Source organism: Stenella coeruleoalba, assembly GCF_951394435.1.
Source record: "Stenella coeruleoalba genome assembly, chromosome: 11".
Taxonomy (NCBI): domain Eukaryota; kingdom Metazoa; phylum Chordata; class Mammalia; order Artiodactyla; family Delphinidae; genus Stenella; species Stenella coeruleoalba.
This window is the reverse complement of record NC_137157.1, coordinates 14958572-14984002: the sequence shown is the minus strand read 5'-3', so window position 1 is coordinate 14984002 and position 25431 is coordinate 14958572. Positions and strand designations below refer to the sequence as shown.

At 46.7% G+C, this 25431-nt stretch overlaps 1 protein-coding gene across 2 annotated transcripts in view; it reads left to right on the top strand.

Annotated features, from left to right (window-relative positions):
- The window catches only part of ABTB3 (ankyrin repeat and BTB domain containing 3), a 319066-nt gene that overhangs the window by 268162 nt on the left and 25473 nt on the right, over nucleotides 1-25431 (top strand). For both annotated transcript variants that reach the window (XM_079938119.1, XM_079938120.1), the window contains exons 5-11: nucleotides 5102-5267; nucleotides 7345-7434; nucleotides 9432-9533; nucleotides 11507-11600; nucleotides 11717-11852; nucleotides 12517-12737; nucleotides 14182-14360. In XM_079938119.1, coding sequence (XP_079794245.1) covers nucleotides 5102-5267; nucleotides 7345-7434; nucleotides 9432-9533; nucleotides 11507-11600; nucleotides 11717-11852; nucleotides 12517-12737; nucleotides 14182-14360 — 988 coding nt within the window. The remainder of the gene's footprint in view (nucleotides 1-5101; nucleotides 5268-7344; nucleotides 7435-9431; nucleotides 9534-11506; nucleotides 11601-11716; nucleotides 11853-12516; nucleotides 12738-14181; nucleotides 14361-25431) is intronic.

Below are 25431 nucleotides of genomic sequence, written 5' to 3'. Positions count from 1 at the left end.
AGAGTCAAATCACACGGAAAACTTTTTTCAAATTTATTTTATTTATTTATTTTTTGGCTGCGTTGGGTCTTCGTTGCTGTGCACGGGCTTTCTCTAGTTGTGGCGAGCAGGGGCTACTCTTCGTTGTGGTGCATGGGCTTCTGATGTTGTGGAGCACGGGTTCTAGGCACGTGGGCTTCAGTAGTTGTGGCATGTGGGCTCAGTAGTTATGGCACATGGGCTTAGTTGCTCCACGGCATGTGGGATCTTCCCAGCCCAGGGATTGAACCCGTGTCCCCTGCATTGGCAGGCGAATTCTTAACCACTGTGCCACCAGGGAAGTCCCTCACACAGAAAACTTTTATTAAAGCATTTCAAAATACAACTTTCCAATATATAAAAGTCTAAACAACTGTCCTTTCCCAGCCCTCCCCTGCTAATGACCCAAGCCAAAGCACTGTCACGAGAATTCGTCATCACAAACTCTTATGCCTATGCTTGGTGCAAGGCAGTCCTTGTTTGTCAGCAGCTGTCTAGGATATCACAGGCCTAAGAATTAAAATATGCCCAGACCTGAAAGTCTCTGCACTATGAGCACTTTAATAGGACTGAAATTATGACCTCTAGGCAAGAGATGCTGGTGTTGTATGGACACCAAGGGGGGAAAGCAGGAGTGGGGAGGTGGGATGAATTGGGAGATTGAGATTGACGTATATACACTAATATGTATAAAAGAGATAACTAATAAGAACCTGCTGTATCGCCCAGGGGACTCTACTTCACTTCGCTGTATGGTAGAAACTAACACAACGTTGTAAAACAACCATTCCCCCCCCCCCCAAAAAAAAAGATGCTGGTGTTTAGAAGCAGGGTACGGGTGGTGGAGGTGGAGAGAAGCGGGCGGATTTGGGATTTGGGTGGGAACATTAACAGCTGATGGAATGAATATGGGCATGAGAGAAGGTTCTGGCCTGAGCGCCTTGGGTGGACGGTGATGCCATTTACGGAGATGGGATGACTGGAGGACAAGGACGGAGGGTGGGGATGGACATAGAAACCTCCATTCTGGACGGGCCCAATTTGAGGGTCTGAGAGCCATCCAAGCAGCTTGGTCCAGTAGACGGTTGTATATGCCAGCATGATGGAGAAGTACCAGTGTCAGGCCGGGGTCTCAGATCAGCCAGGTCAGATCCTGGCTCGCCGCGTACCAGCCCTGTGACTTGGACAGTTTGCTCATCTCTGGAACGGGGCTCCCAATATCACCTACATTGTGGGCTTGTTGTACTGATCGTATGAGTTAATACGTGGGAAGAGCTTAGATTTCAATAGTCAGTATTCAATAAGTGTTGGATTCCTATAATAACAATTATCATCATCATCATCTTAGCGACAGTAATTTCTTGCCATTTCTCTCTTTCTAATTAAAATCAAGGACCTTTGTAGCTGGTAAACACTTCTCCTGCTGTTCCAGGAATTATCGCTTTACCAGTCTGGGAGCTCCGTGAACACGGGGTAGGGTCTGTGTCTCTCCTCCATAACCTCCCCTCCTGGTGCCCACACGCAGGATGTGCCGCAGTAACCCTCATCCAGTCACATGGAATTTAGCGTGATTCCAGAAAAGATGCTTATTTGAGAGAATCAATCAGGCATTGAAGAGAGCAGAAGGGGCTTGGACACAGACGGGAGAGAGGAAATTGCAAATTCAGTGATGGTGACGATTCACAGCATCTTTGCTCCCCAAGAAGGAGGCTCTTGATTTCACAGAGCAACCTCTTCCAGAATTAGTTAGTGGTCTGTTAGAAGAAAGGTTTCCCTTCCAATTAGTCAAATCAGATACCTCCCCAAGATTTGCACACACACACCCCCATCAAGGCTCCAGACACCTCGGTGTGACACCTGCAGGCCCCCGTCTCTCCCTCTCCGGAAGCCTCTGTGATGTGTGCCCCAGGATCTCACCCTGTTGCTCTCACCTTCTTCTCTCTGTTGTGTTCATTTTGCCTGAAGCATCTGCCTTAACCAGTTTCAGGAGAACATGGGTCCCTTAGATGCAGCCCACTGCCACACCAAGCACCTCCCCTCTTCCCCTGGAGATGGGTGCTGTCTACATTCAGTGAGATCCGTGATCTCACCGTGTGCTCTTTTCAAATCATGGCACGTGGCTCTGCCCTTTCCCAGATTTATTTTTTTAAGTTAAATTTCAATTTCAGATAAACAGTGAATAATGTTCTAGTATAAGTTTGTGTCACTCAGTATTTGCTAAAGTATATTTATTTGCTAAATCTGGCCACCGTAGCTGTAAGAATCCCAAGTCCAAATTCCCATGAACTGGACCAAGAAGCCCTAGGGCACAGCCCCATTATGTGTCCTTAGAAGTTCACATCTTGGGTGCTGATGCCATGGTCTAAAGCCAGACCCGGAGTCTTCAGCCCTCCCCTACCCACACCTGGAGAGCTCTCAGGCTTCCTCGGAGAGTCTTCCAACTGAGGTAGTCTTGGCTTCCCGACCTAACATGAAAAGGTCTAATCCTGGAGTCCAGGGTCCAGGTCCAAGTCTCCTAAATACCTTTCTTAGTTCCTCCCAGGGCTGTCATACAAACAAGCCCTCGGATGGCCTGGCCTGACACGCAGTTCCTGAAGCATGTATGCAGATTAGACCCCACGTCAACACCAAGCTTCCTCTTTCTCTGGATTCCACCGTCACTGCATCAGCGCCCTCTGGTCCTCTAAGAGCCCTAACATCTCCTGTGACTGTGTTCCTATTTCCGGACAGCCTTCCTCCAAGGCTCCTTTGCCAGCTGAGATGATTGATAGGTCAGGAACCCAGTGAAGAGTCACGGGCACACCCATCCCACGTGATTCCTAAGGTTCCCTCTGTTCTTCATCCCTCAGGTCCTCTGCCCCAGATCCTAGCCGTTCTGAGGAGCCTTAGTGCCATAAACTTTCAGAACAACAGTCCGTCTCATTTCCTTCAAGGATTAACAAGAAGCTAGTTCCCTGGCAAAGTTAACCCTTCCTCACACCAGAAAGTGGGTTATTTAGAGGCAGGAGTGGAACCAGGAATTCTGGAGCCCTGGCTCCTTTCCTGGGTATCCATGCCCAGCATTAGCAAAGAGCAGGAATATGAAGGGGTCCGGGACAGCACAGACTCCTGATGATGCAGGGCGTGTAGCTCACCAGCCTGAGGACAAGGGCCATCGCCTGAGAAATGGGCACCTGCTCGTAGAAAAATGGAATCTTCGTCCTCTGCTCCGTCCCAGCACCCACTACCTTCACTCAGCCCCTTGTCACTTCACACTTGGGCAGTGACTTCTTTCTGTTTGGCTGTTTCTTTTAGCACTAACATCTCCCCACCTCTAGGGTCAGCTCCCCTCAAATCCATCCTCCACGGTCTCCCAGAGTTGGCCATCCAACCGTATCACTCCCCTGCCTGCTTAGAAACCTTCAGTGGCTCTTACGGATAAAGTCTTAGGATTAAGTAAAGTTCCCCACCCTCAGCTTCTGGCCCTCTGCCTGGAAGTTTATGCCCCAGAAACACTAAAACCTCCATAGTTAGCTCTCAGAGCCCGCCACGTCTCGTGTCCATACCTTTGCTCATGCAAGCCCTGCTCCAAGTTCTCCTACCCTCTGTCCCTCTCTCTCCTTATTTAAGACACAGTTCAGTCTGTCATACAGAGTGAAGTAAGTCAGAAAGAGAAAAACAAATACCGTATGCTAATGCACATATATGGAATCTAAAAAAGACGGTACTGATGAACCTAGTGGCGAGGCAGGAATAAAGACGGAGACGTAGAGAACGGACTTGAGGACACAGGTGGGGGAAGGGGAAGCTGGAATGAAGTGAGAGAGTAGCATGGACATATATACACTACCAAATGTAAAATAGATAGCTAGTGGGAAGCAGCCGCATAGCACAGAGAGATCAGCTCTGTGCTTTGTGACTACCTACAGGGGTGAAATAGGGAGGGTGGGAGAGAGATGCAACAGGGAGGAGATATGGGGATATATGTAAAGCTGATTCACTTTGTTATAAAGCAGAAACTAACACACCATTGTAAAGCAATTATACTCCAATAAAGATATATATTTTAAAAAAGACAAAGCTCAGGGGTCACCTTCCCCAGGAAGCCTTGCTGGATCCCCTAGGCTCTGTTGGTGTGTGTCTCTGAACACCTCAATCACTGCAATTGCCACATGGCATTATGGTTGCCAGGGCCTGTGCCCTCTCCCCTTCCAGGCATTGTGCGCCTCTTGCAAACAGGTTCTCAGTAAATGCTTGGTGATTTGATTTGACAATTCACCATAAGAAGGAAGTAACATCCTTTGCAAGTGTAGTTTGTATCCCCTTCTTGAATTCCTTGATTCTCCTCCCCACCCTTCCCTAACCTGGCTCACTTCGCCCAACTGGCTCGGTTAGTTTCCAAAGCATCTCACCACTAGTACTCTTATTTCATCTTGCCAGGTCTCCGCCCTGCTTCCACTTTGAAAGTAGAGACTCCAGCCATTCTGTGTTCACTCGGCTAACGTTTTTAACACCTCCACGTGCTGGGTGCTGTCTGGACTGTGATGCAGAGACTTGCTGGACAAGGTCCCTGCTCTCAGAAGTCCCCAGCCTGGAGGGGAAGTCAGACAAGGAAAGAGGCAAATAGTAGTATATGCTGTGATGGGGGGACGGGGGGACACAGTATATACCCAGGTCAGCTCTCCACAGACTGCCTTGGGCTCCCATCCCAGCTCACTGCTTTTTGCTGTGTGGCCTTGGGCAAGTCCCTTATCTGTGTCTGTTTCCCATGGTTAAAAGAGAGGGTAATGATAGTACTTACCTCTTAGGGTTATGTGGGGAGTAAACGAATTAACTCATGTAAAGAGTTTAACCATAGTGAACAGTCAGTAAATATTAGCCATTATTATTCTTAGCTCAATATGCTGTGGGAGCAGAGGAGAGATAAGACAGATAAGCGGCAGTTCTAAAGGACAAGGATCAAGAGATATCCACATTCTAACTGGAGCCCAGAAACAAGCAATTGACATGAAAAGCAAATGGAAAGTCTCCTTGGTGCTTCCTAACTCGAGAGCCAGTCCTGGCGAAGCTGCTGCACACACCTGACCATCTCTCCCTTCCTTAGGGCCGACGACTGCTTTTGCGCTTCTCGGAAGCTGGACGCAGTGGCCATCGAAGCCAAGTTTAAGCAGGACCTGGGTTTCCGGATGCTGAACTGTGGGCGGACGGACCTGGTGAAGCAGGCAGTGTCTCTCCTGGGGCCCGATGGGATCAACACCATGAGCGAACAGGTACAGGGTCCTCAGAGTGTCTGAACAGGCACCCCACCTCCACCATGTGCCCTGCCCCAGGGCAGGATGGAAACAGCAGGCACTGAACAGAGGCTCCCCCTTCTGGTGACGTAGGGTGATTGTGTTGTTGTTGTTGTCTTTTTTTTTTTAAGTTTTTAAAATATCTTATAAAAATATCCTTGTTCATCTGTACAGAAGTTGCACGTGATCCTTGCAGCTGAAATGGAAAATAGAGAAAAATAGACCTATTCCAGAAAGGAAATCATACCATCATCATCCACCATCATTTATATTTAGCTTGTGTCCTTCAAGCCCTTTTTCCAGCATAGTTAAAATTAGTTCTCTGCATCACAGAACAAATCCAAGCAGATTTTCACCAAACTTTCAGGGTGTGTTTAAGATACACAAAAGTCATTCTGAGGGACCCTAGGAGACACCTCAGAGACAGGCAGCCATCCCCCAAACCACTGACACAGGTACAGTGAGAGGCTTGTGTATCTATCAGGGAGACACCCCGGGTGGGTGAAGATGTCACGGATGGAGAAAACAAACAGCAGCTTTCAATGTGAGCCCCAGATGGAAAGTCACAAAGGACAAATGGAATTGCTTCTCACATGGGCAGCTCATGCAGCAAGTTCCAGGGAAGGGATAACAGCTAATAATTTTCTTGAGCAACACAAAGGAGCCGTAATACACACACACACACACATTATTTTTTAAGAACAAGGATTTATTATCTTTCTGGTTTTGGTATTTTGTATTAAAGATACTTTGCAGTATCATTAAATATTCTTTTTTTAACTCACTCTTAATGGCTACATAAAATGGTCATATTATTTGTTCAGTGAACCATACCTCAGTTGTTGAATACTTAGATTGTTTCTAATTACTTATATCAGTAATGCTGAGCTACATATACTTACACAAACCTTTGTTCAAATCTCTGATTATTTCATTAGGGAACTTTTTTTAAGTGGAAATAGTCACTCAAATGCATCAACTTATCTTAAAGTTTTTGATCTCAAATTACTTTCCCAGAGACTGTTTCCTTGTACACACTCTCCAACTATTTATGTGTACCCTGTTAATTTTTTACTTAATTTAATTATCTTTTGCCTGTTTTTCGTTAGAGCTTAAGTGTTTTTCTTCTTTATTTCAAAGAGCTCTTTACATATTAGACATATAACCCTCTGTTACAATATGACAAATATGTCTCAATTTATTGTTTACCTCTTAATTTTGTTTATGTTTTCAATTGCGTGTCCTCAACACTATAATGATTTTCTTTTGTGATTTCTTCCATTACTTTTATGCCTAGAAACAGATCCAGTTAGATGTCTTTTATGGTTTTAATTTTTTTCTCTATATCTCTAATCAAACTGGAAATGATTTTGGTGTATAGTGTGAGATAAGGCTCTAACCTGAACATTTTCCCAAATAGCCACCTTCACAACACTGTTTATTGAAAAATCTATCCCTTACTTCTGTTGGTTGTGGTACTTTGTAATAAGCAGGAATCGTGGGCAGATATGGAATTCCTGAAAGTCATTCCTCATTCCCTTGCCTTTTGCTTGTAAATGATAATGTCAAAGCTGACGTCGTGCTGTGGTCATACTCAGAGGCACCAATTTCCCTTGACACTGACCAGCAGCTCACATAGAGCAAAGATGACACTTATATTGTGAAAGAGAAAATGTCAAGGAAACAGTGTTTACCAATTAGATAGCTTAGGACTGATATTGCAGAATCCAGAAAGTTCCTAAGAGCTTTCAGTTGAAACCAGCCACTTGTTTCAGCAAACACTTTTAGATCTGTTGCACCCTAAGGCAAACAAAAAATCCTCCGACTTAAGCCAAGATAAATGCAAAAAAAAGGCAATGTATGTTTCCCTTCTTGCTTCCCTTTTGGTTTTCAAAATATGGAGGATTATGACCTTATAGGGCTGTACATTTACTTTAAAATACTGGATTTTGAGTACAGTTATAGCCTTCTTCACACAGTAAGATTTTCCCTTTGTTTTGTCAAGTGACACAGCCACCTGGTAAACCTCCATTCTCTGGTTTTTAACTCACTGCAGGGCATGACCCCCCTGATGTACGCCTGCGTCCGCGGGGACGAGGCAATGGTTCAGATGCTGCTGGATGCCGGAGCTGACCTGAATGTGGAGGTGAGGGTGCAGAGGGCTGCAGGGCCCCTGGGCCTGGCAGTCCCTCGGGAAGGCGAGCAAAGAGAGGGGGGCTTTATCTCCCAAAGAGCCACCGCTGAGGGTGCTCAGTCCAGCAAATAGGTCAGACCAGCTGTTGGATTTCCTCCGTCCTGAGGCCCCAGCCCAACCAAACTCCAAGGAGCTGCCCCCAAACATTTTTTATTTAAAAACAACCAACGAGGCCACAAGGAGCCCTAGCTTTTCCCTCAGTTCAGCTATACCCAATCTCTGATTCTTCTTGCTGATCCATTCCTTCTGGGGTCAGGAAGAGAGAGCTCTCCTGAGCCATCAGCCCTTTCCTCTGCCAAATACAAAGTTGGTCCACGTACCCTGAGCTAAGGTGTAGCTCCCCCAGATCTTCCACCCTCCCCCACCGAATCCCGATTGGCTCACCCAGTTGGCCGGTTTAAACCACAGGTCTTAAAGCTAATTGCAAAGCTTCCATGAGGCAGTGTGGTATAGTGGAAAGCACACTCCCCACAGGCTTTAGAATTTGACACATGGGTTCAAATTCTGAAACTGCTGCATCTTAGTAACTTGCTTTTCTGCTTGGGCAAATAGTTTAACCTTCCTGAGCTTCCGTGTTCCCCTTTGCAAAATGGGAGAACAATCGCACCCATCTCAGAGAGTTGGAAGAAATAAATACAGAGTAGCATCAATTTAGGACTCAGTTATTATTGGTTCCTGCCCCCGCCAAGGCTTATAATAGGTAAAATTACACTTTTTGACCATGTTCTATGCTGACTTAAGACCCACTCTCACAAAAAAAAAAAAAAAAAAAAAAGAAGACCCACTCTCTTCCGGCAGCCTAATATTGGCAGTCTCAGAAGCTGAGAAGATCGATTGACATGCTGCACTCCTAACTCAGCCACCCCAGGAAACTTTTTTTAGTTCAAAATTAGATACTCTTGTAGTCTTAGTACTGTGGTTAAAAAAAAAAAAAAAAAGCATGCTTTATATTCATCTGAGGAAAGCAGGCAATAGACATGGTTTTGGATCCAGAACCATTTTGGATCTTATAAATTTCAGGTATTGGGGATTTTTTTTCCTGCTATGAATCCCCCAAGCACTGTGCACATCCCTGCAAAGGCTCGTCAACTTTGGGTCCTGGTGGGGTTCTCTGGTCCTCTAGCCCATCCCACAGCTCCCAGCTCAAGGTCCTCCCCCTGCCGGTGATTAGTGAAATCAACTGCTATGAAAGCAGCAGGCATCGCGGCTATATGGCCCCAGGAATGTTTGGAAGAAAAGCCATGTGTAGGTGGCAATCCTGCAGGACCCTAACCTTTAGCTGTCCTGCAGCCTCTCTCTTGGCCTGGGGTGTTTTGAGGTCCCCATATGGGAAGGCCAGTATCAGATTGCTCATTCGTGGTGTGCCCAGGGAAGGTTTGTGCCTAGGTTTCCAGTAGCATGAGGGTCCTTGTCAACCAGGAAGCCAGCAGAAGAATGAAGTGAGGACAGTGTGGGGTGAGCTGTGACCAGATGGTGATGTCCTCCATCAGAAGGCTGGTGGTATTGCTTGGCTTGAAAGCTCGAAGCAGACCTCCCCTTGCACGGGGTTTGCCACTGCCAAGAATTTCCCCTAAAGATGTGGATGTGATGGTAGTGGCCTCACACTACCTGACATCCTGTAGCTCTCAGAAGCATCACCCTCCCTTAAGCAGGAAGAGGAAACAGGCAGGGGAGCAGGCTCATTGTAGCCACCATTACAGCTTCTCCAAGGCTCCTTAGAGGTGATCAGAAATCATCCATTCAACTCTTTTCAGATGAGAAGCAAAGGAGTCCTTATTGTGACGGAGGATATGAAGTCACTACCCCACATCTCCAGTGTTTCCCGAGGCGCCTTCTAGGACGTCCTTTTGTACATATCTGGCCCACATGCCCAGCCACAGATAGGTCAGATTTGCTGGTCTAAGTATTGTGAAGGTCACATTTTGAAAATAACTTCAATTTGTTTATAGGTTGTCAGTACTCCTCATAAATATCCATCCGTCCACCCTGAGACCCGCCATTGGACGGCTCTGACTTTTGCTGTGTTGCATGGACATATTCCTGTAGTTCAGGTATTAACATATTTCCCTATCCACATCTGACCTTTAATTTTACCTCTTTCATGCAAATTTGTACCTCTCCCAGCATGCCTATTCCCTAAGAGATTCATATTGGTTAATTGCAGTTAAATATAGCACATTCATATCATATGAATGAAAATATTATATGTAATGCTCTATATGGCCTGGCTCTAACCAATATGAACTTAACACATACCCACATGCAGCCTCACACGCAGAGTGGCAAACTTATCAAGTTGTTCCCAGTTGCTCGGGGGTGGGGCCTGAGCTGTGATTTTGTGGATTTGTTCATTTTTGCTTGTTGTAACATGAACGTAAGACCTGGCTGGTGTGAGACCTTAGAACCTTCCCTTAGGTGTGACCCCAGTGTTTGCATAGAGTCTAGTGGTTTCCAACCACTGGAAAGAAACATCCAGGTCTCCAAGGGAGTGGTTCCAAAAGATACTTGCTTGGATCCCACTTATGGAGAAGCCCATCCAAGAGGCCTAGAGTAGGGTCTTCACATGTGTCTTCTGAAACAGCTCCCCGAGTATGTCCTCATCTGAGGTCCTCTGGGCACATAAGTGTGTTTTGCTTGCACCTTCTCTGGCTGTTGTAGAGTTGGTGTTCAACGAATACCCATCTAGTATATTCTAGATCTTAAGCTCGGTTTATTCTAGATCTTAAAACTTTACTTCATTGGAAAAAAGAGATTAGCACCCAGGTCCCTGACCACATCTGACCCCCTAATAAACGCTGAGCTTTGGGTACATCGGGAACTCACCTCCTTTTACGTGGTCCAAGCCTCTTAGAAGTATGCAGAGCAGAAAATAGTGTGCTAGGGACCCCTAGGCAATGTTGGAGTGCCACAGGAATCCTTCGTTGTTTCCTAGGTCGTGGGAATCCTTAAGACAGATCCGAAGTCATGTTTCAGGAGGTTGAGTGTGTGACATGTCACACCGAGAGCTGGCTTCTGCCTGTAGAGTGTCATGACCAGCCCACTCCTAGTGGAGGGATCTAAGAAAGGAGGGGTCAGAGGGTGGCCTAGTGGACACCAATGCCATCCCTTAACATGCAGTGGAATCCCCAGCCTTTAAATCAGGAAGAGGAGCAGTGGGTAGCCAAGCAAAGCCAAACAGAAGTCAGGTCACCTCTGTGCAGCAGGTGCACACATCATGGAATGCCAGGTAGGCAGCCCCTTCCTGGCTGTGCCCTCAGGTAGCCCTGAACAGGTAAGACAGATGTTTCCCCCTCATTTTACATCAGCAGTGCTGACAGCACGTTCACTGTGAGATCCAGCATGGACAGCATCTCTGTTTTTAGGAAGCCCAGATCTCTCAGAGATGCACAGAATGGAATCATATTCAGCAGCGCTCTTGGAAGCTCACTCTGCCACTTTACTCACTGATCTTGCTGGCCAGAAAACTCAGCATCTGCTGAGCTGTCCTCAGAGCCCTCCAGGATGTTCTAGAAGCGATTCTTGTCCTGGTTGGCCCTGGTGGTCCCCGAAGAGTTCTTCAGAACTCTTGCGTTGCTATGGCTCTAAGAGACCCCACTAATACTCTCCGAGGCTTTGTGTCACCGACCCCGAAAGGAAGTCCTCCAACCCTCTGGTGCCACGAGCTTCTAGCTCAGTGCTTCTAGAAACTTCTAATGTACATATAAATCACTTGGAGAACTTGCTGAAGTGCAGATTCCCATCATTCGGTCTGGGGTGGAGCCTCAGAGCCAGCATTTCAAACAAGCTCCCAGGGGATGCCGATGCTACTGTCCGTGGACCACAATTTGAGTGATCTGAGGCTCTAGAAGATACGAGAGGCTCTCGGGTTTTCCTCTGAGGTGCAATTGCCCTCCCCCGTGCACATGCTCACAGACCCAGAGGGAGGGCAGGAACACTGACGTCACACTGATTTCCACCACCTTTTCCTGACGTCCCCTCGCATGCATGTCCTTTAAACATCTCAATGGCCACTCTTCCTCCACAGCTCCTCCTGGATGCTGGGGCCAAGGTGGAGGGCTCTGTGGAGCATGGCGAGGAGAACTATTCAGAAACACCCCTCCAGCTCGCAGCCGCCGTAGGTAAGAGTTGCTGATGCTCACGCCGGCCAAGGGGCTCCAGCGCGCTGGCCCTTGATGTGTCTGTGACTGTGTGTTTGCTTGATTCTCTTATAAAACCCCCTTCTCTGGGCTTGCAGGAAATTTTGAGCTGGTTAGTTTGCTGTTGGAGCGTGGCGCGGACCCCCTGATAGGAACCATGTACAGGAATGGAATTTCTACCACCCCCCAGGGTGATATGAACTCTTTCAGCCAGGCCGCAGCCCACGGACACAGGTAGGCTAGGACGGCCCAAAGCCACGAGGTCCCATGTGGTGCTTGTTAAAAATGTAGATTCCCAAGCCTACCCCAGACCCACTGTATCTCTGGATGTGGGACCCAGAGGCAGACCAGTCCTGGCCAGCCAGCTTCATGCAGCACACGTCCACTCAGACTGGCTTGTCTGGTCCTTTCCCAGACGGCTTTCCTATCACAGAGACGTCACTCTTTGCCAGGGTTGGTCAGCACTCATCCTATCACCTGTCGTGAAGTGAGAAGAATCCATTTTAAAGAATCGTAAAACCTCTCATGTTTGGTTACCTCGTGTCTACATTTCCTTCAGGATTTACCCCATCAGATTTTACTACACGTAACCCCAAGTGAAGCAAATTCACTATGGGGGGGGGAACTGCAGGCAGACGTTCTAGAACCTTCTAGATATTTGGGGAATGCACTTAGCTCCAAGTTGTCCTCAAGGAAACACAGCCAGACCTGCCCCACCATCTCTTCCATCCACCAAACGTAGCACCTGTGGTCAGGCCTCTGAAACCGCCACCCCGGAGTTGGTCCCGTCCTTCCCTTGCCCCAAGTGAGAGGTCTCCCCACTTCCCCTGCCTAGTCCTTGCCCTGGCACAGCCCTTCCATCTCTGAGTGTCTTCATCTCTGGGTTTATGATTGACAGGAATGTGTTCCGCAAACTGCTCGCTCAGCCAGAGAAGGAGAAGAGTGATATCCTGTCCCTGGAGGAGATTCTGGCCGAGGGGACAGACCTGGCGGAGACAACCCCGCCCCCCCTGTGTGCCAGCCGCAACAGCAAGGCCAAACTCAGAGCCCTGAGGGAGGCCATGTATCACAGCGCTGAGCATGGCTACGTGGATGTCACAATTGATATCAGGAGCATAGGTCAGTCTGGGGACCCTCCAAGGCTGGGCACAGAGCCTTTGCCCAGCTCCAGGTCACACGCACACACACACACACACACACGCATGCACGCACGCGCACACACCCCACGCAGCCCAGGGAACTTCTCATTTGCTGGTTGGAGCACTTCCAGGCTAAGTTCCCACACCATTCCCATAGACAGCAGCATCCTGCCAGCCCCGAAGTCCCATCCTCAGGTCACCTTTCCACGATTCCCAAACTCTGGACCCTGAGTTAGAAATTTGAATCACCTGGGGAGCTTGTCTGAATACAGATTGCCAGGCCCTACACCCAGAGGCTCTGCTTTCAAGGGTCTGGATGGATAAAGGCTGGAAATCTTTATATTTAACAATCATCCCAGGTGGTTCCCAGTGGTTGGGGAATCGCTGCCTGAGAGCCCCCAAATCCATGAAGCGGCCGCCGGCACCAGCTAGGATGAGGGCATCTCTTCCCTAGCAAGGCTGCACCCACTTCAGGGGCAAAGCCACCCTCGGGAAAAGTTAGGGGTGGCTCTCCCTCGAGTGAGCTATGCCGGAGCCATCTCCTCCGTGCGTCTGGGGAACAGGCTGGCCTGGCCTTCACCCCTCTAATGGCACTAGCCCCGGCCCAGACACAGCAGGATGGAGCACAGGCTGTAAACACAGGCTGTGGCAGCTCAGGGTAGGCTGAGGCCCCAAGGAGGGGCCCCCGGTGCTGTTCTGGAAACTGGTCTCTCTTGGAGGGTGGCCGTTTAGTGTGGCGGACGTTTGTGCCATCGCCCTGGGAGCCTGTGACGCTTGATTCTGAAGCTCGAGACCCTGAATCGTGTGCTTGTTATAAATAGTAGCGAGTGCCTCCGTCTCACAGTGAGGGGGGAGAAGCAAATCACAGCGATCAGCTGCTGGAGAGGCTTCTGTCCAGGGAGAGAGACCTGATGAAGTGCCTGCAGGTGGAAATGTCGTTTTGCACATGGGGGCGGCAGCAGCATCCTCCCGTGCCTTCACATTCAGATGGAAATACCTGCCCTGACCAGAGCAGCGGATGGTGAGGTTTCACCACCTCTAAGCTCTGGGCACGGATGTAGAGGGGATGGAGACGAAGGAAGTCAGAACTCAGAAGGATGGGATCTGCATAAACAGTGTGCATTAGAATTCCAATATTCTACACAAGGATTATACCTTGTAAAATGCAGCCCCTAATAACGTGAGTAGCGTGCAGAACTAAACACCCATAGTTAAGGGAATCGAATTACGACCTTTAATTTCAACTTCTGCGGGTCTTTGGGGGGAAAAAAAAGCAACACTGGCTCTATTCATTGAAAGGCAGGCTCTTGGTCTCATGATGTGGTAATGTCCCCCGGAAAGGCCAGCTTCCAGATAAAAACACGCCTTCTCCTCTGGTTGTTTTCTGCCCTCCCCTCCCCCACCCCCACCTGCCCCCTTTCCAGGTGTCCCGTGGACCCTGCACACCTGGCTGGAGTCTTTGCGGATCGCCTTCCAGCAGCACCGCCGGCCTCTCATTCAGTGCCTGTTGAAGGAGTTTAAGACCATTCAGGAGGAAGAGTACACGGAGGAGCTCGTCACCCAGGGCCTGCCCCTCATGTTCGAGATCTTGAAAGCCAGCAAGGTACGAGGGCTTAATGCCGTTGTGCTTGTGGGCAGAGAGGAAGGCTGGGGGCTCTGATCTCCATGCTCCCTGAGCCTGACCCTGTCCCACGGCGGGGGGCGGGGGGGGGGGCTGCCTGCAGTCACAGCGCTGGCACAAATGTACCCCAGCTGGTTACAGCTATTTGTAGAGCCTTTCATGGGGCAGCCACTTTACTGAACACCTGTTATGTCCCAAGGCACGTGGGCACGTGGGACAAAGTAAAAGATACCTTCCAGCCTGGGGAATATGCATGAAAGCTGGGGAGCTAAAGCCCACCCATGGGCCCCAAGGACATCTGAGGTGGTTTGTGAAACAATGTTAAATTGGGTGGCACAGGCTCTGAGGGGTGTGAGATGCTCAGGGAAGGCGTCACTGAGGCGCTGAGACCAGGGCAGGCCTGGATGGACATTAGGAACCCAGCAGGAAGAGAGAAATGGGTGTAGCTCTCTAGGTCGACAGGATGCAGACCCTGTCAAGGTCCCTGGAAAGCCAGGCCCTGAGAAGGCTTTTCAGGTCTGAGGATCGCATGAGCCTAGCGCTTGAGGCTCACGCCTTCCTCAAGGGCCTCTGAATTCCTGCTGGCACTATGTTCCCAGCAACGGGGAAATGCCTCAACCCCTTCACAACAGGCTGTGCAGGACCCGGGGGTCCTAAGATAGTGGGAGCCTGTGAAGTGTCAGGGAAGTAGGCAGGCCTCTGAACCAAAAGGGCAGCGTGGGTTCCCCTGCCAGGCTTGGCCAACAAGCTGTCACGAGTGGAGAGGGGGAGCAGCCTTCTCCAGGTGGCAGGGATGGCCCCGCAGCAAAGCAGCAGCAGCAACACACCCAGCTGCTCCCTGAGCCTTGGAGCACCTGGCCTGGGGTCCAGAGCGGGTCCCATTAGGTATTCTCATTAGCACCAGAGTCTCAGCCTCTGGGGGCTGGATTTGTGCTTGATGTCAGGCCCCACTGAGACCCAAAACGGGAGGAGGTGTGCCGGCCCTCGGGTAATGAGCCTCAGTGATTCCACAAAGAGCAAAACCTGCTGGAAGTATTTCAAAACCAAACTCTCCCTGCCCCTCACCCCGCAACTTGAAAAATAAATAAATAAGGCCTGAAACTACCTAAGAAACCACCTTAGTGAAAAATCATTGCTAGGTCTGTTCCCAGGGTCTTGGTGTTCTAATTGGTTTTTGGTTTGGTTTTGTTTTTTTCTCTTCTACGGGCTGTAGTGGGAGTTCCAGAAATTACTAAGGCATCCTATGTATTGAGGAAAGCTAATCTATGGATTTTTTAAAGTAAACTTCACTTTGAAGAATGAGATACATCAGAAAAGTGCCCAGATCGTAACTATAGATCCTAATGAATTTTCACAAGGTAAACTTACCTGTGTGGTCAGCACCCAGACTGAGAAACGGAACATTGCTAGCACGCCAGCAGGCCCCTTATACCCCACTCAGCCACCACCCAGAAAGGGCAGCCAACAGCCTTTGAAAGTAGCACCTGGAGGCCTGGAAGAAGCCAGGGGCCTTTGGCAGATGTAGACTAGAGCCTGCTCCCTGTCAGCTGTACTGATCTTGGAGGGTGGGGGGAGCCAGGGATGGGGCAGGAGCAGCGTGTGGTCAGGAGCGGGGGGCAAGTGTGGGGAAAAGGGTGCTTTCAAGAGTCAAGTTTGCCCTTATGGGGGGGGGTCAATGGTAACCCCTACTGGTGAGATGTGGTATTACACCACCATGTACACTGACCACAGGGGACAAAGAGGTGATCAATTTCCCTTGGCTGCCGGGGCAAGTCAAGCAGTCCCCAAACATGGTGATGTTCCTGGGGTCAAAAGATGTCTAGAGAGAGATGGTGGCAGAGAAGTTCAGAGAGTTGAGAAAGTGCTGCAAAGCTCTGCCTTCAGAAAGTGTCCTATTGGAGGAAAGGAGTAGCCATGCATCACACAACTAGCTAGCATTGTCCCTTCTCCCTCCATTAACAGATTCCTGTTCAAATCATGTCTGCTGTTCTGTGGGCACAAATACCTGGTTCTATCAGAGTAGTGGGTAAGAATATAGAATTCCTGTAAATAAATCCACTTTATGGTCAACTCACAGAAATACAGCCATCCTGTAAAGTGAGGCGATGCCTTCTCCGCATCCGTGACTCTTGCTCGGTCAAACGTTACTTGAAATCTAGTTGCAGATGTGCTTTTTTGCCCCCAGTTATAAATTTTATCTTTAAAAGGGTTCAGTGTCTCTAGAGTTCCCCAGGAGTAGAACAATACAGTCATTTTTTAAAATACATCTATTTAAAGAGAGCTCCTGGCCCGTTTCTCCCACACATAACTCCTCTGGACATTTATTCATTCTGTAGTCATGAGTGCCTCCTAGGCTACAGGGGTGACAGGACCTTCTTTACCTTCTTTATGGAACTTACTGTGGCCAGGGGAGGGGCAGACACATAGTACGCAAGGAAATACGTCAGCAAAAGAGAGTGAGAGCATGATAAATGCTATGAAAAAAATGAACTTGGACAACGATGTAGTCTCTGGTGCAAGGTCTAATTTAGAGAGGATGGTAAGAAAAGTCTCCCAGAGGAGGGAGCATGTGAACAACCACCTAAGTGAGGAAAAGCTTCCAGCCACACAGAGGTCTGGAGGGAAAGCATTCCAAGTGGGGGAACTGCAGGAGCTCAGGCTCCAGGTGGGAACGTGCTTGATGTGCTGGGGCAGCAGGAAGCTGCGGGACACAGGAGAAAGTGTAGGAGATGAAATCAAATGGCACGGAGCCTTGCTCAGAACATGGTGGACATTTGGGGTTTCTCTCCACGTGAACTGAATAGAACAACGCTGGAGGCTTTAGCCTCCAGCGTTGTTCTATTCAGTTCACGTGGAGAGAAAAAAAAGACAAAACACATAGCTCATGTCCAGGGTGAGACATGAGCTATGTGTTTTGGGTTTTTTTTTCCTTGTGGTTTATACATGTTTTTAGGGGTTTTTCCCACTGTTTTAAAATTGAGTTTTGTAAATTAAACTTTTTATTTTGAGACAATTGTAGAGTCACATGCAGTTGTAGGAAAACATACAGAGAGATACTTCATTTCCCCCATGGGCAATATCTTGCAAAATGACAGTTAAATATCACAACCAAGATATTGACATGATACAGTAAACATGCAGAAAACTCCCATCACCATAAGGATCCCTCATGTTGCCCTTTTACAGCCACACCCATATCTCTTCTGCCCTCACTCCCTCCTTATGCCCCGGTAACCACTAATCCGGTCTCCATTTCTCTAATTTTGTCATTTCAAGAATGTGATTTAAATGGAATCATACAGTATGTAACTTTTTAGGATCGGATTTTCTCACTCAGCATAATTCTCTGAAGATTCTTCCAGGTCGTTGCATGTGTTGATAGTTAGATTCTTTCTATTGCTGACTAGTACTCTGTGGTATGGACAGATCACAGTTTATTAACCACTCACCACTGAAGGACATCTGAGTTGTTTCCAGTGCTGAGCTATTACAAATAAAGCTGTTTAAACATTCCTGCACAGGTTTTTGATATGAATATAAGTCTTCATTTCTCTGGGATAAATGCTCAGGAGTGCAACTGCTGGATTGTATGGAAGTTGCATGTTTAGTTTTTAGAAACTGCTAAACTGGTTTTGAGAGTGGCTGCACCGTTTTATATTCCCACCAGCAAAGTATGGGTAATGAAGTTTCTCCACATCCTCCCTGTTTGATGCTATTGCTATTTTTTATATTAGCCATTCTGGTAGATGTATAAGTGGTATCTCATTGTGGTTCTAATTTGCATTTCCCTAAATGGCTAATGATGTTGAACATATTTTCATGTGTTTATTTGCCATCTGTATATCCTCTTCAGTGAAATGTCTCTTTGTGTCTTTTGCCCGTGTTCTAATTAAATTGTTTGGTTTTTCACTGTTGAATTTTGAGAGTTCTTTGTAAATTCTAGAAAATAGTCTTTTGTCAGATACACGGTTTGCAAATACTTTCTCCCACTCTGCAGCTTGTCTTCTTATCCTCTTAACAGGGTCTTTCACGGAGCTTCCATTTCGAGGAAGTCCAATTTAAGTTTTTCCTTTTATGGAGCTTATGCTTTTGATGACAAGTATTAGAATGCTTTGCCTAGCCCTAAATCATGCAGATTTCCTCCTGCATTTTTCTCCTAGAGTTTTTATAGTTTTCTGTTTTACGCTGAAGTCTGTGATTCATTTTCATTTTGAGTTAATTTTTGTATGAAATGCAGGACTCAGAGCAAAGTTGTTTTGTTTTTGTTTTTGTTTTGCCAGTGGATGTTCAATTGCTCCAGCACCATTTGTTGCAAAGACTATCTCTCTTTCATCAAATTACTATTGCAACTTTGTCAAGTCAGTTGGGCATATTTGTGTGGGTCTGTTTCTGAGTTTTCCATTCTGTTCCATTGATCTATGTGTCTGTCCCTCCACCATTACCACACAGTCTTAATTACTATAGCTATAAAATAAATCTTGAAATTGGGTAAATTTGTTCCTTCCATTTTATTCTTCTTTCACAAAATGAATTTAGCTATGTTAGTTCTTTGCCTTTCCATATAAATTTTGGAACAAATTTGCTATATGAACAACAACAGAAATCTTGCTGAGACTGATAGGAATTGTGTTAAACCTCTATATCAGTTTAGGGAGAATTGACATCTTTTCTATGTTAAGTCTTTCAATCCATGAACATGTTAGTCTCTTGGTGTCTTTAGATCTTCTTTGATTTCTTTCATCAATATTGTGAGTTTTCAGGGTACAAGTCCTGGACATGTTTTTTTCTTGCTGTACGCGGGCCTCTCACTGTTGTGGCCTCTCCCGTTGCGGAGCACAGGCTCCGGACCCGCAGGCCCAGCGGCCATGGCTCACGGGCCCAGCCGCTCCGCGGTATGTGGGATCCTCCCGGACTGGGGCATGAACCCGAGTCCCCTGCATCGGCAGGCGGACTCTCAACCACTGTGCCACCAGGGAAGCCCCTGGACATGTTTTATTAGACTTACACATAACTATTTCTCTTTTTTTAACAATTGTAAATGGTGTTATATTTTTAATTTTTTGTCCATGTGTTCATTGCTAGCATATGGAAATACAGTTGATTTTTGTATGTTTATCTCATATCCTGTGACCTTGCTGAACTCATTTATTAGTTCTAGGAGTTTTTTGCAGATTTATTGGGATTTTTCTACTTAATCATGTAATCTGCAAGTAGAGATGGTTTCATTTCTTTCTTTTCAATCTGGTCTTGGAGATTTCTTTAAGGGAAGTTTTTTAAATTATAAATTCAATTTCTTTAATAGTTACAGAGCTATTCAAATTATCTACTTAATATTGAGTGAGGTGGGGTACTTTGTGTTTTTCAGGGAATTGGTCCGTTTCATCTACGTTGTCAAATGTATGTGTGTAGAGTTGCTCATCACATTCCCTTATTACCCTTCTGATGTCTACAGAGTCTGTAGTGATAGCCCCTATTTCATTCTTGATTTTGTTAATTTGTGTCTTCTCTCTCTGCTACTCTTCTTTTTTAAGTTTCATTGATTGCTGCTCTTATCTTTATTATTTGCTTGCTTTGGGCCTATTTTGTTTTTCTTTTTTTTTCTTATTTTGTTTTTCTTTTTCCAGGTTCTTTAGGTAGAAGCTTAGAATATTAATTTGAGACCTTTCCTCTTGTCTTATGTATGCATATCTTTCTCAGCACTACTCTGGCTGTGTACCGCAAACTTTGATACCTTTTATTCTCATTTTCATTCAGTTCAGTGTGTTTTTTATTTCCCTTGGAACTTCCTTTTTGACTTATGAATTATTTAGAAATGTGTTGTTTAGTTTCCAAGTATTCGGAGATTTTCCTGTTATCTTTCTGTTATTGATTTCTAGGTTGATTCCATTGTGGTCAGAGAACACAGTCTGTATTATTTCAATCCTTTTAAAATTTTGAGGTTGGTTTTATGGCCCAGGATATGGTCTATCTTGGTTTCACGGGCACTTAAAAAGAATGTTTTCAGAAATTCCCTGGTGGTCCAGTGGTTAGGACTGTGCTTTCACTGCCGGGAACCTGGGTTCGATCCCTGGTCTGGGAACTAAAATCCCTCAAGCCATGCAATGTGGCCAAAAAAAAGAAAAGACTGTTTTCTGCCATTGTTGAGCAGAGTGTTTCCATAACTGTCGATAAGACCCTGTTGGTTGATGGTATTGTTGAGTTCTTCCATAGCCTACAGATTTTCTGTCTAGTTATTCTATCAGTTGAGAAAGAACCCAACTGTAATTGTGGGTTTGTCTATTTCTTCTTTTGGTTCTGTCAGTTTTTGATTCACATATTTTGCAGATCTGTTGTTTGGTACATACACATTTAGGACTGCAATATCTTCTTGGTGAATTAACCCTTTTATCATTATATAATGCCCCTCTCTGCTTCTGCTAATTTTCCTTGCTCTGACATCTACTTTATCTAATATTTATATAGCCACTCCTGCTTTCCTTTGATTAATGTTCATGTGATATATTTTTTCCATCCTTTACTGTCACCTTGCCTGTTTTATTAGATTTGAAGTGACTTTCTTGTAAAAAGCATATAGTGGGGCTTTTCATCCACTCTGCCTATCTCTGTTTTTTAATTGGTATATTGAGACCATTTATATTTTACTCAGTTATTGCTACTTTAGGGCTTAAGCCTGCCATCTTATTTTGGGTTTTCTGTTTGGTCTCTCTGTCTTTTTTCTCTTTTCTTTTTATGCCTTCTTGTGGAGTTACTTGAACACTTTTTAAATTCCATTTTTATATGTCTGTAGTGTTTTTGATTGCATGCCTTTGTATAGTTTTTCTAGTGGTTGCTTGCAGTATTATAGTGTGTGTGTGTGTGTGTGTGTGTGTGTGTGTGTGTGTGTATAACATCATAGACTACTGGTGTCTTCATTTTACCAGTTCAAGTAAAGTACAGAAACATTACTTCCCTTTATGTCCCTTTACCTCCCCCATTTATGACATAATTGTCTTTAAATATTTCATCTACATATTTAGAACCACATCAGACACTTATAATTTTTGCATCAAACATAATTAGGAAACTCAAGAGAAGAAAGAAAACCTATTATGTTTATCCATATTTTTGTTTACCATGTTCTTTCTTCCTGATGTCCCAAGATTCCTTCATCTATCCTTTCTGTTTAGAGAACTTTCTTCAGCTATTCCTTTAGGGTAGGTCTCCTGGTGACAAATTCTTTGAGTTTTCCTTCATCTGATAATGTCTGATTTCCCTTTCATTCCTCAAGGATATTTCCACTGATATTTTTCTTTAAATCAATTTGCCTTCCATTAAATGTAGTTAGAAAGGAAACATTGTATTACTACCATGAATTGAAAACCTTCCTCACTTGACATGAATAAAAGGTGCATATCAAAACACATGGATGGCTATTTAAAAGCACTTGAGTTCATTGTGTGTTCAGTTTCATCTGGTGCACAACTCCAGTGGGGCTACATGCTGACCTCGCAGAACCCTCTGGAGGCGGGGACACTTCCCACCTCCACCTTTCCCAGGGGTGTGGCAGCGCAGAGCAGCTCACTGCTCACAGGTCAGTGCATCCCGCAAGGGAGGGGCCTCTGTAGGGAAGAGTCAGTCGCTGTTGACAGTGGACTGAGGCAGAGAACTCCCTGCCAGTGTCCCCAGATAGTAACAGTAATTCCGCATTCTCTTGATTCTGAGACACAGCTTTTTCCACCTTCCAGCATTTCTCGAGTTAAATGGATCTTAAAAATGGGTGTGTGTGTTTAATGTGGTGAGTTTCTTTTTCCTCTTCCTAAAAGCTGCCATTAATTTTATGACATTTTAGGGTCTAGAAAAATAGGCATTCGTCTGAATTATGGGCAATTGCTGTTTTAGGGGGTTAAAAATGGTCAAATCTCAGCACTTTCCTTTGGTTCAGCAGTATATGGGGATGTGTTATCCTTTTTAGCTCTCATAGCAACCTCACCAAGCAGGTAGTTTTAATCCACTTTAGAAGAGAATACCAAAACCCAGAGAGGCCGAGTCACTTTCCTAAGGTCACAGAGCTAGTGGGTGAGGAACCAGGACTGGGACCCAGTCCCATCTGCCCCCCTTGTCCAGGTTTTTACCACTGTGTAGAACCCCCGCCTAAGCCACCTGAAAAGGACCTTTGGGATCAATCCTAGCACTCCTTTGTGAAGAAGAGAAGGTGTTTCAGTATCTTTTTAGGAGAGGAGTGAGGGGTTAGAGGAGGAGAGGAAGGATGTCAGCCCCCAAATCCACAGGAATCCATCTCAGGGGAGTCTCCTGGTAACCCTGGTGTTAGGAACTTGGCTTCATTCCTGTCTAGTTCTATGTAGCCGCACAGCTCCGAGTCCCGAGGACCCAAGTTCACCCCACGAGCACACATACCCAGCATTTTCCGTGAGAAACCTGAATTCCAGGTCCCCAGCGGCACGCCAATAACAACTGCTAACCGGCTGCCATGTACATGAGCCTGGCCAGACCTACCTCTCCCAGCCCAGGCCTCCCAGGTCAGGGCCTACATGCTGAGGCTGGCCTGCTGCCCCTGGGGCTTGAGCCTTGTGGCCCTTTGAGCTAAAAGCGCCACGCTTAAATGTGTCGCTCAGAGGAGAGCGTCAGCGTCTGTCCCAGCACAGCCACCCAACCCACGCCCACCCCCAGAACAGAGTGAGCCTCAAGCTTGGCTAATTCCAGCCACTGTCTTCAGGTTTGGGTCCAGAGCTACCCAAATCCTTAGGGTAGACCAACCCCACAAGAGTTGTTCACTTATACGAATTACAGCGTGCCAGGGAAGCAGAGTGAATTATCCCAACGATCCCACAGTCTGGAGGAAGTGCACAGAAAAGGGCACAGAGCAGACACCTCGACAAACACAGATGAGTTCAAGGACACAGTGGGGTGGCTTCTCTTAGGGTTCTCATCTCTGAAAGAGAAGCGGCCAGAAAACCTCAGAAATGGCAGCATCTTTGGTGCTGGCGTTGGGCTCATCAACACCATCCTTCACACAGTGTCCAGCCCTCAGGGTCTAGCCAGTGCCTGGCGCTTAGCAGATGCTCAATAAATATTTTGAAGAAAATTCATGAGTGGATGAAAGCATAGCTTAGCGCATGAGGGAACGTTTACATTCACGAAACCTTTGGGGGATGAATGAGTCAAGCCTAGGGAACTGTTGATGACCCGTCTTCTTTCCCTTTCTCTCCTGAACTTCTAGTGCTTTCATCATAATTTTCCTATTTCCTCATTGGGCAGCTTTTCTTGTAATCATAGACTTCATTTTTTGGAGTGACTTTAGATTTACAGAAAAATGGAGAAGATAGCACAGAGAGTTCCCATACAACCCCTCACCTGCTTCCCCCAGTATGAACATCCTGCATCAGTGTGGTACATTTGTTATCATCAGTGAACCAACATGGATACGTTATTGTTAGCTAAATACTTTATACCTGTTTCCTCGGTTTTTATCTAGTGTCTTTTTCTGCTCCGGGACACCAGGTTACCTTTAGTCATCATGCCTCCTTAAGCTCCTCTTGGCTGAGACAGTTTCTCAGATTTGCCTTGTTTTTGATGACCATGACCGTTTCTGAGGAGTACTGGTCACATATTTTATAGGCTGCCCCTCTAGTGGAGTACGCAATATTTGTCTCACGATTTAGACCGAGATTGTGGGTTTGGGAAGGATGCCCACCGAGGTAAAGCGCCTTTCTCATCACATCAGGTGTACATGCGATCGATATGACTCATCACCGGTGATGATGACCTTGACCACCTGGCTGAGATTGTGTTTGTCGAGTTTCTCCACGGCAAACTTACTGTTGCCTCCCCCTCGCTTTCCAGACTGTGCTCTTTGGAATCAAGTCACTATGTGCAGCCCTCACTTAGGAGTGGGGAGTTACGTGCCTCCCAGATAATTTTTAAGTGCTTGAGGATTGTCCCTGTGGAACAGACAGCCCTTGTCTTTACTTTCTCAGGTGATACAACACATAGTGAAGTTAGGAAGTGAGGCCGAGCTGTGAGTTCCTGGAGAGACGGGATCTTGCTCTGCTGCCTCTGCTTGCCCCCAGTACGGCTCCTTTCACAGTGCCGGTCACCTCTTAGATGCTGAGTACAGCTTCTCTTACGGGTCACGAAATCCAGGAAATGGATCTTCATTCCTTGCCCCGAGTTGATGAGATGGGCTGACTCACCAGCAAGCCTCCCAAGACAACCCCAGGTGCAGGTAGTGAGACCAGCACCGTTCATCACACAGTCTGCACAGAGCATCTTGCAGGTCACAGGTCTCATCTTTCTTGTGATCTGCAAGTGTTCACTGTGCATCCCCAGTGTGTCGGGCACGCTGCAGTCAGAAGGAAGGTGAAATAGGCAAACTCTAGATGAGCTGGATTAGTTTCTATTGCTGCGGTAACAAATGACCACAATCTAGAGGCTGAAGACAACAGCCATTTACTCTCTCATGGTTTCCATTGGTCAGAAGTCCGGGCACAAGGTCTCGGCTGGGCTCTCTACTTAGGGTCTCACAGGACCAAAATCAGGGGAGTCAGCAGGGCTGAGTTCCTTTCTAGAGACCCGGGAAGAATCCACTTGCAAGCTCATTCAGGTTTGGGTAGAATTCAGTTCCTTGTGGCTGTAGGACTGAGGTCCCATTTCCTTCCTGGGGGTCAGCTGGGGGGTCACATTTTGTTCCTAGTGTTGGGGCCTGCGTTCCCTCTCAAGCTCACCATGTGGCCCCCACCGTCTTCAAGCAACAGTGCACCAAGTCCTTCTCAGGCTTCCAGACCCTCTGACTTCCACGTCTCCCCCATCCCTTCTGAATTCCTCTTCTGCCTCTAATTTTAAAGGCTCATGTGATTACAGTGAGCCCACCCAGATAATCCAAAGTAATCGCCCCCTTTTAAGGTCAACTAGTTAGTGACCTTAATTACTCCTGCCAAGTCCCTTTTGCTCTGAAAGAGAATATATTCACAGGCATGGTATCTCATGATGTCACAGTCCCAGGGATTGGGGCCACAGTACTGCCAACCACCCCCGTGCTTCTCCAACGTGAGTATGC